General features: G+C 39.1%; 1 protein-coding gene and 1 long non-coding RNA gene across 2 annotated transcripts; both read right to left on the bottom strand.

The window, feature by feature from the left end:
- Nucleotides 1-873: 873 nt before the first annotated feature.
- LOC145431085 (uncharacterized) lies at nucleotides 874-3,369 on the bottom strand. The gene is made up of 2 exons (XR_013911441.1): nucleotides 3,286-3,369; nucleotides 874-1,647 (listed from the first exon to the last, which is right to left on the bottom strand). It is a non-coding gene; the product is annotated as an uncharacterized LOC145431085 (long non-coding RNA).
- A 166-nt stretch (nucleotides 3,370-3,535) lies between these two features.
- Nucleotides 3,536-8,023, bottom strand: LOC113018432 (B-cell receptor CD22-like). Its single transcript, XM_080306480.1, has 5 exons — nucleotides 7,930-8,023; nucleotides 4,715-5,098; nucleotides 4,009-4,370; nucleotides 3,692-3,971; nucleotides 3,536-3,558 (listed from the first exon to the last, which is right to left on the bottom strand). The coding sequence occupies exons 1-5, from the start codon at nucleotides 8,021-8,023 to the stop codon at nucleotides 3,536-3,538; spliced, it is 1,143 nt and encodes a 380-aa protein (XP_080162606.1).
- Nucleotides 8,024-15,459: the final 7,436 nt, after the last annotated feature.

Here is a 15,459-nt window from a genome sequence, read left to right on the forward strand (position 1 = left end):
CAGGGAAACTGAAAAGTACCACGCCAAAGACAATGGGTCACGCCAGAACTTCCAGCAACATGCCCCCCAATCCAACAAGTACCCGAATCCCAGGAAAGGGCAGCAAGTAGTGGTATAGGGAGAGGCAACACCACTCTCCATGACCAGGTGCCACAGTATTTCTATGTATCATGGTGACTTGTTATGTCGATTAATAATAATAATAAATTTCTGCTACATCCTGGTAGGATTTCTACTGTGCTTTAAATACTACAGAAATGCTGGAACTGCATTTTAAAGTTATCAGACTCAGTAAACAGTTAAAAAAAATGTACCCTTTAAAATAAGCATGTTTTAGAAAAAGAATAGAATACCCACTTTATTTTCCATTCAGAACACACACCAGTTAATGCACATCAGAGGAAAGTATCAGTGCATTTACTCACCATCAGACTGCACAATATGGTCTTTCCGTTTTCATGTATTGGCCTCCTTGACTGGAGACCATTACAGAGGCTGTTTGGGTTCCCCTGGCAATCCTCCTGGGACTTCACAGCCTAAACTATGTTACTCTGTTTGTGACGGGGGGAACCGATCCTTGGGGTGGACCAATTTCATCAAATTGTAATGAATATTCTCTAGATCAGACATGAAGACAAAGAAACAATCCATTTTCTTTTTTCCCCCTCCAGTATTCAGTCACTCTCCATCTCACATCCAATTTCCAATCAGAGAGGAGATTACTCTGACTGAAAGCTTGTTGTTGAAATCTAAAATAAACTGAGGTTCACACAAACAGGTTGTCTTTATAAGTTTTATTTACCTTTGCAGAGAGGTCAAACAACAGCACAGACAGCAGTCTGCATGCGCTTTTTTTTTTTTTTTTAAAAAGCAAGTGGAATATTTACAGAGAGACAGTATCTACCTCCCATGTTCACAGAATACATTCAGAAAATTGTGTATAAATGATAATTTATTCACCAATATGTGGTTTAAAGATGACAGCTAGAAAGGATTAATTACATTACAGCTTTAAGAGAAAAGATGAACACAGACTATTAGACAAAGAGTGGTCAGTGGTTTTCTACACCAACCCTCTTGAATATTAATTTCAGGGAATTCCTTACTGAAAGCGTAAAATAGCAAGTACAATATTTGAATCAAGTACACAAATGGATTTATAAAATAGTTTGATTCATGATCTCCAGATAATTGTTATAATGTAGCTACATCTTAATTTCTCCCTAGGATTAATCCCCAGTTAGTTTAAGAGCTTAAGCTAAGTTGCGTGACTGGCAGATCAGACATGTCATACCGAAATGAACTGAATGTGCCTGTAAAACTAACCAGACCTATCAGAAACATTTGGCCATGATATTTTGCTCTGTTTAGTAAATCTCGCTCTAAAGATGCAAAACTGAACAGTTCAATTTTGGGAAGACAGCACCATCTCTGTACTCAGAGTATGATGGTCATGTACAGCTGTTGAACAAACAAACTATAAAGAATGTAAAAGATTCTACTAATTCTACAACATTGGAGTGAATTAAGTGATATTTTACAGTGGAGTTTGTCCTGCAGACACTTTAGTTGATGTGTTGTGATGTGACTCTGCTCATCTGACAGCTTTCTGTCTCTGGATTGTTGGAGCGACTTGATCTGAACCAGCTGAGGGATAAAAACAAAACAAATGAGAAGCAATAACTACTTAGTATATAGTTTTAAATCTCCCTGTACAACTCATGCACTTAACACACTGTTTACTGCAACAGTTACACCCTTCTTGCATATGTTCTTTTTCAGCTATTTATTAATAAGTGACTTTTATGTATATATATATATGCCTATATTGTGCTATTCTTAGTTAGTGTATTGTCTGTCTCTGTTAATGTTTGTTTATAATGGAGCACTGTAACGAAAAATAATTTCCCCTAGGGATCAATGAAGTATTCTGATTCTGATGATTCTGATTAAATGAGCAGAGGTGGGAAATAATGAAGTGCAACTCTTTATGTATGTGCGTATTTTACTTAAGTAGTTTTTTAATTAAATCTTTTTTACTTTTACTCCCTAAATTTTACAATAAATATCTGTACTTTCTACTACTATAAAACCACGTGGCATAGTCAGAGGTTAAAGTAGGCTGCAACTTAGTTGTTCTCCACGCCTCCTCCTCTCTTGCTCCTCCCACCCTTCTGTCTCTCTTTCACTCGGCCATCTCTCCAGGACGCACCTGCTGTTCATCACCCTCGTTTGGCACCTCGACCCAGTCAGCAATCACCTCGGAAGTTATATAGGCTGGGGAAGAACTGTGTGGTGCAGGTTGTTTTTTGTCCTGTGATTCTACACTATCTTTCTAGGTGTCGGAAAGGTCCAATTACATGTTTGGTCTGCCTGTGGCGTTAAATTGAGTGAGTAGACGGGCCCGTGGGCTCCGTAAGTGTCTCCCCGTGGTGAGGAGTGAAGTGGGAAGTGCCTCGTTTATTTGTTTGGGACTTTCGTCCCATTAGGTTACATAAAGGACAGCCGAGATTAATATGAATTATGGCTGATAATGAATTCCACCTTCATACCAACAGTATATGGCATAATATAAATACAGCATAAACAGTGTACTGTCAGTATAGAGGATGGAAATCAGTCAGGACAACTCATGAAACATTGACATACATCTGTTTAAATTTAGTTGTGTAAATCCACAAAAAGCAGTAAACCTCAGAGCAGCAGTTAAAACTGGAGCTCTCAATAGAAATTATTCTGTTGATGAATTTTTTCCCCCCACACTGAGCCACTCCTTCTTAGGGTTCCCCCACCCTCTGAATCCGACTTTAACCCCTGAATGTGCTCATTTTCCTGTTTAGAGGTAAACCCACCGGTTACAATGTGATCAACTGAAAATTTAGTTATTTTTAATTTTCCTTCTTTTTCTCTGCTCATGTTCTACTTAACTGATACTGGCAGAGATAGTTTATTTCAGTCTAATACCAAGACTGAAATAAAGTTTGTATTGCTATTTACCAATATAATGTTATTATTACATTAATATAGCACATTGTTCATTTAGCTTTGCATAAAAATAGGTAGTAAAAAGGTTCTTCTAGGAGTTCATTTTACATTCTTACTTTGAGTATATTTCAGAGCCGGTACTTTTTGACTTTCACTTTTACTTCCAAACAAGCTGAATTGGCATTTCAACTTTTACTCAAGTATGTTTTAGCACAAGTATCGCTACGTCTACATAAGCAAAGACTCTCTGTGCCTTTGACACCTCTGCAAATTAGTGTATCATAGAAACATTTTTCTTACCACTCAAACATGCCCAGTGTGCTCACAAGCATTATGATTCCCACAGTCTTCACTATAGTGTAGATACCATCCAGTGTTTCAGCTGTAATGCAACAGGATTGTAGAGCAAAGAAAAACTGTAATTGACAGAATAACTGATTAACAGTAAATAAAAGTTTTTAAAGTGAATCAAAATCATAATTTTGAAATAAGGCTGAAAAAACCCATGAAGAAGGATCTTTAAAGTTCATTAAACTAAATTCAGTCTCACTTAAACACATTTCCTTCTCTCCACTGTGGTAAGGTATGATGCAAAGACAATTTAGCAAGAAGGGGGGGGGGGGGGGGGATAAACACTTTATACACTTTGATGATTGAATTCATTTTAAAAAAATCAAGCTAAATGTTAGCTGTGACTGACTTTTACCTTCACAGTAAGTAAGAGTTAGATGAATCTCTGCTGATGTCTGATTACCCAGATCATTAGTGGCCACACAGTAATAAACTCCTCCATCTGTTACATTGAAGCTGTAAATCTCTCCTTCAGATACTTTCACAGCTCCATCTCTGCTCTTCTTGAACCAGGTGAAGCTGCTGACTAGAGGTTTGGCTCTGCTGGAGCAGGTCAGGTTCACCCAGCTGCCTGCTGACACCAAACCTGATGGACTGATGGATGCTGAGGTGTACTTGGGAGCATCTGAAGAAAAGGAGTGACACAGATTACATTTGTTACAAAGAGCTGACTTCCCATAAATCATGATATGTTGACAGGATCCAACAACAAACTCTGATTGTCTTACATGAAACACTGAGAGTCTCTTCTGTCTCTGCTGTCTTGGTGTCTTTTCCTTGGTTCACAGGATATCTGGCAGAGCAGCTGATCTTCTTTCCATCATGTGTGTCTGACAGAGTGATGTTCTGCTGGATTTTAGTTGTAAAGCTTCCATCTGTGTTTTCCTCTATTTCGTTAGCAGAGTCTTGTTGGAGATTCCAGGTGAGTTGAGGAGGGGAGTGTGGACAGGGAGTGAGAGCTGAGCAGGTTATAGTGACAGACTCCTTCTCCTTCAGATCACCTGGGATTGTAATACTGGGCCTCCAAGGAGAATCTGTGGTTTGACAACACAAACATCAATACTACAGAGCAGACTGCACCTCATACCAGCTTTTAAAATCTTTAAAAATCTGTAAAATGCAACTCTTAAATTCAGATGTTTAGAAATGTAATCAAGTACTCAGAATAATAACAGTGCACAAACTGAAATAAGAAAGTAGAAATGTCCACTCAGTGGACTCCGTATAAAAATCATTATAAGTGTAATATACAATTATCAAATTGAGTTTAATTTTCATTGATAATATTAATGAAAATTAAAATATTAAAAGTAAGTTTTTAAATGAGTGTAACTATATTGTATAATTATCTTATAAAATAAACTTGAAATTTCTTTACCCCTGACTGTTATTTGAAGAGGATCACATTCTGCTGTTGCCTTGAATGGTTCACTCTCTACTCTGAAGAAGTATGTGTCTGTGTATGTGGTGGTTAAATTAGAAAATAGAGTTGTGCAGTCTCTCTGACTCAGGTTCCCAGTAATACTGATTGGATAAATCTTAACTGCTGCACTACTGTTGAAGATCACATTGTTTGGATTTTCGCCAAATTTGGGTCGATTTTTAATCCACACTCCAAAGATTTTTCTTGGGCTCTTAAATTTCTGTTCGTCTTTGGGTCTGAAGCTACATGGGATTTGCAAACAAGATCCACTCAGTGCTTCCAGCTTCTTTGATGCATTTATGAAGACTGCTGCTTCATCAGGACAATCAGCCAAAGTACCTGTAAATACAACTGAATAATTATTACATTAACACCCTCATTATTCTTCTTTAAACATTATTAAATGTTCATCAAACTACACTTATACATCCTAGTAAGTCACTGAGATTTTCATATGTAAAGTTTTAACAGATATTCCTGAGGTGACAGCCATTTATCCTCCACCATTTAAAAAGTTGGATTCATTGTAAAAACTCAGAGTAACAAACATTAAAGACAGTGATCATATATAAAACAGCTCACCTGAAAGAAAGAGGACAATCAGTAACATGCCAACTGTCATCATGTTCAGATTGAAGTTCAGTGGAGCTGTGTGCACTGAAAAACAATAACAAAACACAGAAAACTGAATTCATACAGATAACAAAACATCAATAAATACCCACTTAACATGTTGATGCTGAATAGCCATCAGCTGACCCCCTTTTGTTTCTTGTCTTGGTTGAAAAACAGCTTCAAAATCAAACTTCTGCTGACACCAAAATAGCACAGCAGTAAGTTTAATGTCTGCTGAACATGTTTTTGTAACTTTGCTTGGATGTTACTGAAAGTAAATCTTTATGCTGGTGGTGTTTGTGACAGTGGCTGCATTAAGGTGCATGAAACTGGATTTTTTTAAAAAGTTTTCTACATACATGTAAAGTTCACCATTAAACAAAAGGCCCGATTAATAAAAAGGCCCAGAATCTGCATGTAGATAATCAATAATGATTTTAAAGTGTTTATCTTTAGACAAACAACCATTTAGTAACCAAACCAGTTGTGAATCAAATGTATTTTTAAAAAAAAGACATGTGTTTCCCTGCTTTCAATATATACTGCAGCCATAAATGTCTCTTCCTCTGAAATAATACTACTGTTTTAAACATGATTTCTGGCTAACAATACTGTGTATCTGTATTAGATGAATTACAAATTTAAAATTTAATTTAAGAAGGAAAAAACCAAACACGAAAGGATCTCTTACCTAAGGAGCTCAAGTGAAGTCTTGTAACTGTAGAATGAAATGAAGCAGAATTACAATAAAACATGAACTAGTTGCTGCCAATGTCAGAAGAAGAACTAATGAAACACCCAGAGACTAAAACAATGTAAAAAGTTTCTTGTCCTTCCTGATTATGTTCAGCAAAAGAGGAAGTTACTGCAGCAGTCTTTTTTTCTGCCACTCACTTGTAAGTTTAACCTTTTAACAGAACTGCACAAAAAGTAACAGACAACGTACATGCTGTTTAGAAAAGTGCAGTTTTTTTGGGATGCAAAGTGAAATATGTTCTTATAAATTAAGAACAGTAGCGGTTATTGATACGGGCGACACGGGCGGTTGCCCGGGGCAGCATCGTGGTGGGGGGCGGCATCACGGGCATCGGCAAAAAAACAAAAATAAATTGCTCGTACTCATTCTGCCCCGACATCAGCCAGCGCATATTGGGAATGTCATAGGCACCTATTGGTTTTCTGTCGCCCATTTGCTGGGAGTAAGGGCGCCCTCTGTTTGCGAGGTGCGCCTGCTGCTTGCGGCACAGGGAGGAGAGGGCGGGGCGGTGAGGGATTCACTGGTGGCTGGAGCAGCATCTAATAACCAACTCGCAAAATAAAACAAAATAAAAACAAACCAATAAACACGAAAACACCAGACATCATGATACAGACTTATAATTTGCACCGATTTTTTTTCGAAATTCTGTATGCGAAAAGTGAGCACGAGAGCCCTCGGTGCGCCTGCTGAAGTCAAAGTAAACTTAAACCCCGCTACATACAGTCCAGTATGTAGAGAGACGAGACGACGAGGCTCCAGTTACAGCAGTGCAAGTAAACAAACAATAAATATAAGAAGAGTAAGAAAATAAATATACACTTTAGGACTCGTGGTAAAGGGATCAATAACAATTTAAATTTTATAATTTACAGTTTGCTGTTTTAAAGTCTCACACACAACCCGTCGAAAGGGAGGGGGGGGGCGGCTGCTTCCAAATAGAGCACATTTCATTCATAGTGATGTAAATCCAAGCCCATTATCTATTCATGATTTGAATCCTGGGTTGTGTGCACTGTAAGAAGTCATCTATAGAATTTACCCAATAAATCTGAGGTAACAATTTGCATAGACTTTTTTGTGGTAGATTTAGTTCAATATATTGTGTATAAAATAGCTTCAATAAAAAGCTATGGAATACTTAATTAAATTGGGTAAAATTTACCCCATATTTATGTATACATTCAACAGCTACTTACTCATTGAAATGAGGTAAAATTATCTCTTGTTTGCTAGTTGGTAATACCTGATAATTACTAATAAAATTTAATTATTATCAGTTGATAAACATTACCTATTCATATAAGGTAAAATGTACCCCCCCAAAAAAGATATTCAAATGGTTCATCATCTCAATGTTTTTATTCCATAAAAAAACAGAATAAAGTGCAACACAACAGCTAATGCAGACAACACTTTCAAAGGCCACTTAGTCCATTTTAAAAGCCAAAAGCACATACAGAAACTCTACGAGGTTGTTTCTGTGCATGTACGTTATCAAACATATGTATAGATAGAACAGAACACTAACACCAACATTCAATAGTTTCTGTGCTTGCTGTCAGCTCCATCAAGCTATGTCTGGACAAAATATCCTCTGGGAACAAGAGGGGAAATGTGTGTGCATTGCATAAGCTTATTTTTGAGGCCGTGGACCCTTTTCAGTAGTTTCGTACCGTCAAGTTCCAAAAAAGTTTTTGAAAAGTGTCAGATGTGTTCTTCAGCTCCTTCGGATATTCGAGGTTGAGGGCATATATCAGTCCCATCAGCAGTACACATGCCTTTGTTCGACTTCCACATCCCTCCATCACTTGGTTTCCCTCAATCACAATGAACACATCTGATGGATCCTCCTCAGCCATGATGTTGTGGATCACAATCACCTTCATCATATTGTCTGTGTAATCCTCACATTCCTACGTGTTAAAAAGAAAGAAACAGAAAGCATACACGTTTTATTTTATTTAAGATGCTTTTTCAATATATTTCAGTTTATCTAAAGAGGGGAGCAGACAGAAGATGAATGGAGAAGGGGAGAACAGGGGATAGGAGAGGACAGGAGAGAAGAACATTCGGATCCCTTGAGTTAGTAAGTAATCTGTTATCAATATGACAAACCTGGCAGTCATGAAAAAGATCTTCTTGTCTTTCCCCGAGGTAGCTAATGAGGCAGCAGATAAGGAGATCCCTTTTCTTCTCAATGCTCTGTGTCTGTAGGGAGATACCATTTAGTGAAAAGACTAAGTGGAGTGATTTACTTACATTAAGACTGAATTACTTCAAAACAAAAACATGGTTGATGCCTCTCTCCAGCTTTCAACAGGTGAGAGGCTGGGTACACCCTGGACAGTCAATCACAAGGAAACATAGAGACAGACAGGATAAACAACCATGCACGCACACACTCAAACCTAAGGTCAATTTGGAGAGACCAATTAACCTAACAGTCATGTTTTCTTAATTTGATCTGTTATTGTATATTTTACATGTTTGTATGGGATATTGTATTTGTTTTAAATGTTATATACCTATGTGGTATGTGACTTTTGTTGTTGGAGGAAGCCGGAGTACCTGGGGGGAACCCACACATGCACAGGGAGAACATGCAAACTCCATGCATAAAGACCAGGTTTTGAACCCAGGACCTTCTTGCTACCCACTGCCCTCCATAATTACATATTTGTGAAAAAAGTCAAATAACATAGGTCTTTCAAAGTGTCCAGCAGAGGTTTCATCTTGGAATCAGCAGCTCCTCCTTTGGCACGCATAAGCTGCAAAAGATAATCACAATCCTCAAAAACACATGGCACAGTTTCAAACATTTTTAGATGGCCACCAGAATGTTCAAAAAACTGCCTCTCATTGTCAAAAGAGCACGAATTACAGACAATGCATGTGAACGAAAGGATGTTGCCTGGCTAGGATGACTGTGAATGATGCCTTGACAAATGTGTCCTCAATGCACCCCATGTCTTGACAGTGCAAGGGCAATCTGCATGAAGGCAGGGTATGGAGTGGACTCGACCAAAATATCCATGTATTAGCCTGATGTGTTTCAGCAGGTCTAATCTTTTTGTGGTTGTGAAGTTGCACAACTTGCATTTCCAATTCATTTTCACATAACTGAGGACTTTGGTTAAGATTAACCACATTTTCAAGGTCAATGTGATTTATTTATTTAGAAACTTGCATACCTATAGGGCTTTGGAGCGTGATGTCACGGGGGGTGGGCGTGGAAAGGATTTTGGCCCGATCCGCCATTTTGGGGGTCTAGCGCAAGTGAAAAGGGAGCGAAGTCACACACAACAGCCATGGTTCGTATTTGCTGTGTGGTCAGCTGCAATGTTCGATCACATGACCGGCAAGAGAATAAGGTTGAAAATGGTTTATCTTTTCATTCTTTCCCAACCTGGAAGCAACATGAGGCAGCTCGTGTATTGATGTTACCAAACGAAGGCGTCTAGCCTGGATAGCAGCTGTGAGACGAGCTGACGTGCAGTTCTCTTCCATCTCCAAATATCTGTTGGTGCTTCAGACATTTTCATTCCGGTAAGTTCTAAATATGTTCATATCACTCTTTATAGCCTATTAGTTTTATTTTCTATGCGCTCTGAGCTCATAGCAAATTAGAACAAATATCCTACTGAGTGATTTTGCAGAACTACCTTCTATCTATAGAGATGCTAATTATTTGGCATTATTGCAGCAAACCAGCCAATGAAATGGATGAAACACATCATGACTGGGTTCCAGCGCTACACAAGGGACCTGCTGCAAACATACCACCATGCCAATCAGATTACTTCTTCCATGTGAGGGTGAAGAGTTGACCCTTCTGGATAAGATGGTGAAGGTTTGCTGCGTTTTGGTGAACAGTGTGATAATAAAACCAGGGAAGAATGAAACCTGCTCCTGTTAAATATTCTTAAGTCTTGTGCTGTTAAAATTGCTGTATTTTTTCAAAAGATACAGTAAATAAAGTAATGTTAGTAGTGGGTGATGTCATGTAAACACTCATGATTTTGTGTAAACATTTTGTCATTTGTAAACTATAAATGACATGGATTCTACATTGTAACTGATGTGATGTTCTATAAGGTGGTTTCAATTAACCCTTGTATGGTGTTCGGGTCTGTGAGACCCGTGTTCAGTTTTTTTCAAAAGAAAAATTAAACAATTAATTATTTTTTCACGTGTAAATGTGTTGTGTCTTTCCACTCACTCCACTTGATTATAACTGATTTATTTATAACATTTTATATAAAAGAAAAACGAGAAGCACATTAATTCATAAATGTGATCTAACAAAGGTAAAGGGAAAAAATTAACCATGTTTGCTGTTCATATGTCTTGTAATTGGGATGAAGTAAACATCTGTTGAGTAATTTAACATAAAATTGTTTGATAGTGTTAATTTGGAAAGCCAAAACTCTAGCGGGTCCACCAGACCCATGAACACTGGCTGAGTAACAAAAATACGAACATCACACAAGGGTTAAAAAAAAAAAGAGGCAAAAATTAGTTTGTTTCTTTATTCAACTTTTGAACAGTGGTACTCAGTCAGTATATATTCAGTAAATGCAAATTATTTACACGGCAGTGCACTACAGGCATAAATGTAGACCCCTAGATAAAACATTATGGGTCATTCCCACAACCCACAGCTTTACTGTGTTCCAGCAAAGTATCCAATAGCAGTGACAACTCCTCCAAAGTAGCAAGTGGGATTTTTCTGTTTTGAGGACGGCTCCTTTTACCTGTCACTACAGATGGTCTGTTTATGTTTTGATCAAGAGCCTTTTTTTGGGCAGCTGAAGAGGAGAAGTCTATCTTATGGCCAACCTCTGGCTGTATCTTGGTCATATTACCCAGCAAAACCCAGTATGCAGGTTCATCTGTAACAGTCCTTATGCCACAGATCAACACTGCTGCTTCTACATTAAACAGAAGAGCAGCGACATGGCTGCAGGTCTCTGCGACTCCGGCCTTACAGCTGCAGTGGGCGGCTTCAACCTTCCCTGTGATGCTCACAGTGACCCATGGCTGCAATGCTGGTTCATTCAGTCTTTGAGAGTGCAGGACCTGAAACACACACAGACAAAGTTCATTTAAAGACAAGAACTATGAGCCAAGGCCGACGTAAATGTGTTTTATCTACTTTATCATAAATGTAACAAAGTGTTTAGAAAGTTAGCACATACATGTAATTTTTCATTTCTTTATGTGTCCATCTATAGAACGCTGCATGTTATAGTGTAAATCTGCCTGCAGAAAATGAACCTAAAGTATGTACCGGTAATGCAAGGATGTCATCACTTTAGAGATGGAGAAAGCATAAAGTGACAATTATGAATCCCTTAATATGATAAGGAGATTCTGCAGGTCATTGATCAATATATAAAATTAAAATAAAATGTATTTTTAGTGACACAAGATACAAACATGGAAGCAAGATGTTTAATTAGGATTATTTATAATAAATATGAATAAATTAGTGCAATTTCTTTAACCATAAAGAATAACAATCCTTCAGGAGAATGTCACATCAATGCACTGAACTCGCTATGTTATCCACCTAACAGCCTCCACATGTTGTCACTGTAATTTCCCCTCATGAATGAATTTATGCTGCACTAATTTGAATGTTTGCAGGGAAATCAAACGCATTTCACTCGCAGTACTCGAGCTGACTTACCTTTGCTTGAATGACGACTTGTACGCGCTGATTCCACAGATAAGGTACGAAAATATGTCAGGCTACGTCAATAGCGGTTGGTCTTCAGGGTTTCTACTCCACGGCCGTATTTCATACGGGTCCACATTTCCAATGCACGCTATTTTCTGCAAGTACCGCTGCTTCGCCTCTGAATGAAATCGGTCTCTATACAGTTCATTCTCTTTTGAGCTGCTTTTAAGCATCTTTCTTGTAGTCGTCGTTCCAACACAGTGTGTTTGGTTTGATTCGTAGACCCCGAAAATGGCGCTGCGCTCCCATAATGCATTGCGGCGTGACGTCAACTCCAAAGCCCTATTCCAGCAGCAGCACAGCTCCCTCTGCCTTTCGCTCGCTGGCTGTCGCATGCCTTCGCCACATACTGCACAGTAGTGATGTGTCAGTCACGAACAAAATGGCTCTTAGAGCCGGCTCCTTATCGCAAGCCGTGGGTTTTTGGTTTTTTTTCTTCCCTTTATCTCACCCTCTCTCACACTTTTTTCCGCTTCACTCCGCATGTGAGCTTTGTGCTTTGCGCTGGGCAGAGGGGGGAGGGGCGGTAGTCACACTGGCAGTAGCACAGGAACAGAGCGGGAGAGAGAGAGCCAGGGACAACAACGTCTAATTTATATTTAATTGTGCTGCGGTTTGCAGTGTTTTGAGTTGTTTCACTTTAAATTGGTTTAAAAGGAAAATGCTGAACATTTAAATAGTTAAAAGTTGAACTGTGACTAGTTGGTTTTTGTATTATATGAATATTTATTACATTTTATGTGGAGTGAATAAATAAAAGTATATTTACGGTGGCCCCTAAAGACAAAGCACGTAAAAACTCCAAAACACGTACAAACTCTGAAGCACGTACGAAACACAACAGAAGTGCTCCAGAATGCTAGGCGCAGTGTTGAGCTTTTGTTACCTAGTGGCTACACAAGCCTGCAAGTACCAACGACAAATGAACATTTTTTTATTATTATTTGAATATATACGAGTGCTTGTGTATAAATACACATATGCTTTCAATTGTGTAATTTAAGTGATCTAGGTAGCTCTGTTTTGGAAGTTCAGTTAACTCTGGGAATGTGCTTTGGAGTTTTTACGTGTTTTGTCTCTAGGGGCCACCGCATATATTTATATATAAACATATATAAATAAAACCACTTTTTTTTACATAATGTAATTCCTTTTGTGCATAATTTTATATTATTGTTAATAATAAATTAATTAAAGCAACAAAACAACATGAAGAGCCGGTTCGGAGCCGAAAGAGCCGGCTCTTTTTAGTGAGCCAAGCCGAAAGAGCCGGTTCTCTAAAAAGAGCCGGAAATCCCATCACTACCGTCTCGCCTGTGTGATTAGCATCCGCTGTGTTTCCCGGGGTTTCCTCTTTGCCCTGTTCCCTTCTCATATTTAGTGTCTGTTTCTTTCTCTGCTCGTCGTTGCGTTCTTTTTGTTATAAAATTTCAGCACTCATCTAGATGACTTCCTCAGTCTCAGCTTTGCATATTGACGGTATGGAGTCAACAATGCCAATGAAACTGACCACATCCCACTGTTGGTGGTGCTGTTTGTGATCTGAGACTGACAAAGTCACTTGGATAAATGATGAAACTTTCTCCCATTGAAAACACAACCATACCTGGATGACTAAGCATGCTTTGAGTTATTATATGTTATAATTGTATTTATTATATGCACACACATTTTTTAAAACCTTCTCATTGATTTTATTTTATTTTATTTTTTTATTGAGGATGAAGACTATGAGCCCCGACGGCCCTCATCCTCTACATGGCGACATGCAGCAGCTCTCACACCCAAGCAGGCCAAAAAGGTGAAAACTGGAAAGGCTAAACCAAAGTTCAAGGAAAATGGGTCTCCTGGGGTGGGAGAACTGTGGAAAGACAGGAATGAGGAGGACAGAAATCCTAACCCCTTCAGGTTTAAGCCAGCAAGGGACCCAGGCCCTACATTTAACACCACAACAGCATGGTCTCCTCTGTCGCTGTTCCAGCTATTCTTTTGTGAGAACGTTGTCAGAACAATTATTGAGAACACAAATGCCAATGCTGCAAAGAAAAGGAGGGCTGGCAGCAAGTTTCCATGGACTGCTCTCACGGTGAAGCAAGTTTACATCTTCTTGGCAATTCTTCTTTACACAGGCCTTGTAAGTGTACACCACAGAGCTGACTATTGGAGAAAAAAATGGCCTTATAACTTGGCCTTATAACTTTCACTTCCCTCGTGACACTATGTCAAGAAACCATTTTGAAGCCATCTTGTGGTCATTGCACCTTAGCAGCCCAAAAGATGACGAGGACAATTAAAATAAAAGAAACACCCCAGAGTACGACCGGCTTTCCAAAATAAAGCCACTCTACAACCAGATTGTGACTGCCTGCAAAGCCCTTTTCCAGCCATATAAAAACATTTGCATCGATGAGAGAATGGTGGCATATAAGGGTAGGATATCAATGAAACAGTTTATGAAGGACAAACCCACAAAGTGGGGATATAAACTGTTTGTCTTGGCTGATTCAGACACTGGCTACACCAGTAAGAGTGAGGTCAGCACAACATATGGGCTTAGCTACTCAGCTGTTATGGATCTTTTACATCTGTCATTGCTTGGGCAGGGCTACATTTTGTATGTGGACAATTTTTACACAAGCCCTACACTCTTCAGTGACCTATATAAAGAAAAAAAATGGCTGTTTTGGCACTATTAGAAAAAAACAGACAGGCTTTCCGCGCACGCGCAAAAATTACTTTCCTAAGAAGGCTGAGAGGGGAGATGTGCGCTGGATAAGGAAAGGCGAACTGGTGTTTGTGAAGTGGACTGACACTCGAGAGGTCACAATGTGCTCCACAGTGCACAAGGCCTTCAGCGGGAAGACTGTGAAGCAAAAAGTGAAGGAGGCTGCAGGTTGGACAACAAAGGCTGTACCTGTTCCAGATTGTGTTGTAGACTACAACAAGAACATGGGTGGTGTTGATTTGTCCGATGCTCTGATTGGTTATTACACTGTCCTTCATATAACTATGAAATGGTATAAAACTTTGTTTTATCATTTCTTAGACATTGCTGTTGTTAATAGTTTTCTTTTGCATATGGAGTTATGCAAGAGGCAAGGTAAGGAGCCAATGACACAAAAAATGTTTCGGGAGCAGCTTGCCAAGGAGATGCTGGACTTTGCTCCTGCCTCAGCATTACCACCACCAACACCATTGTCTAACCTCACCTGCATGCCATGTTATTTTGGCAGCAATGCAACAGATCTGAGGAGATATTGCTGGAGGTGCCAGGATGTTGGCATCCTGAGGGTGAAAACCCCAATTTATTGTAGGGCTTACGACGTCGCTCTGTGCCTCACATCAAAAAACAACTGCTTTAAAGACTGAGAGTCTCTTCTGTTTCTGCTGTCTTGCTGACTTTTCCTTGGTTCACAGAATATCTGATAGAGCAGCTGATATTCTTTCTGTCATGGTCTGGGTGAGTGCCAGTGTGTATCTCTTGAGCCGGCAGTTCAACCTCTCGGAGGAGCCACTGTGTTCCTGCTCATTGCTCTCACCTGTGGGTAATTAAGCTGTGGACTTTAAAGGCCACCACACTCA

This window comes from Astatotilapia calliptera, chromosome 9, assembly GCF_964374335.1.
Source record: "Astatotilapia calliptera chromosome 9, fAstCal68.1, whole genome shotgun sequence".
Classification (NCBI taxonomy): domain Eukaryota; kingdom Metazoa; phylum Chordata; class Actinopteri; order Cichliformes; family Cichlidae; genus Astatotilapia; species Astatotilapia calliptera.

Coding starts and splice junctions, on each gene's coding strand:
- LOC113018432 (XM_080306480.1), bottom strand. CDS start 8,023: ATGATGAAGGTGATTGTGATCCACAACATCATGGCTGAGGAGGATCCA. Junction 5,099..7,929: donor AAACCAAGTGATGGAGGGAT/GTGGAAGTCGAA, acceptor TTGTATTTACAG/GTACTTTGGCTGATTGTCCT. Junction 3,559..3,691: donor AACTCTTACTTACTGTGAAG/GTAAAAGTCAGT, acceptor ACCTTACCACAG/TGGAGAGAAGGAAATGTGTT.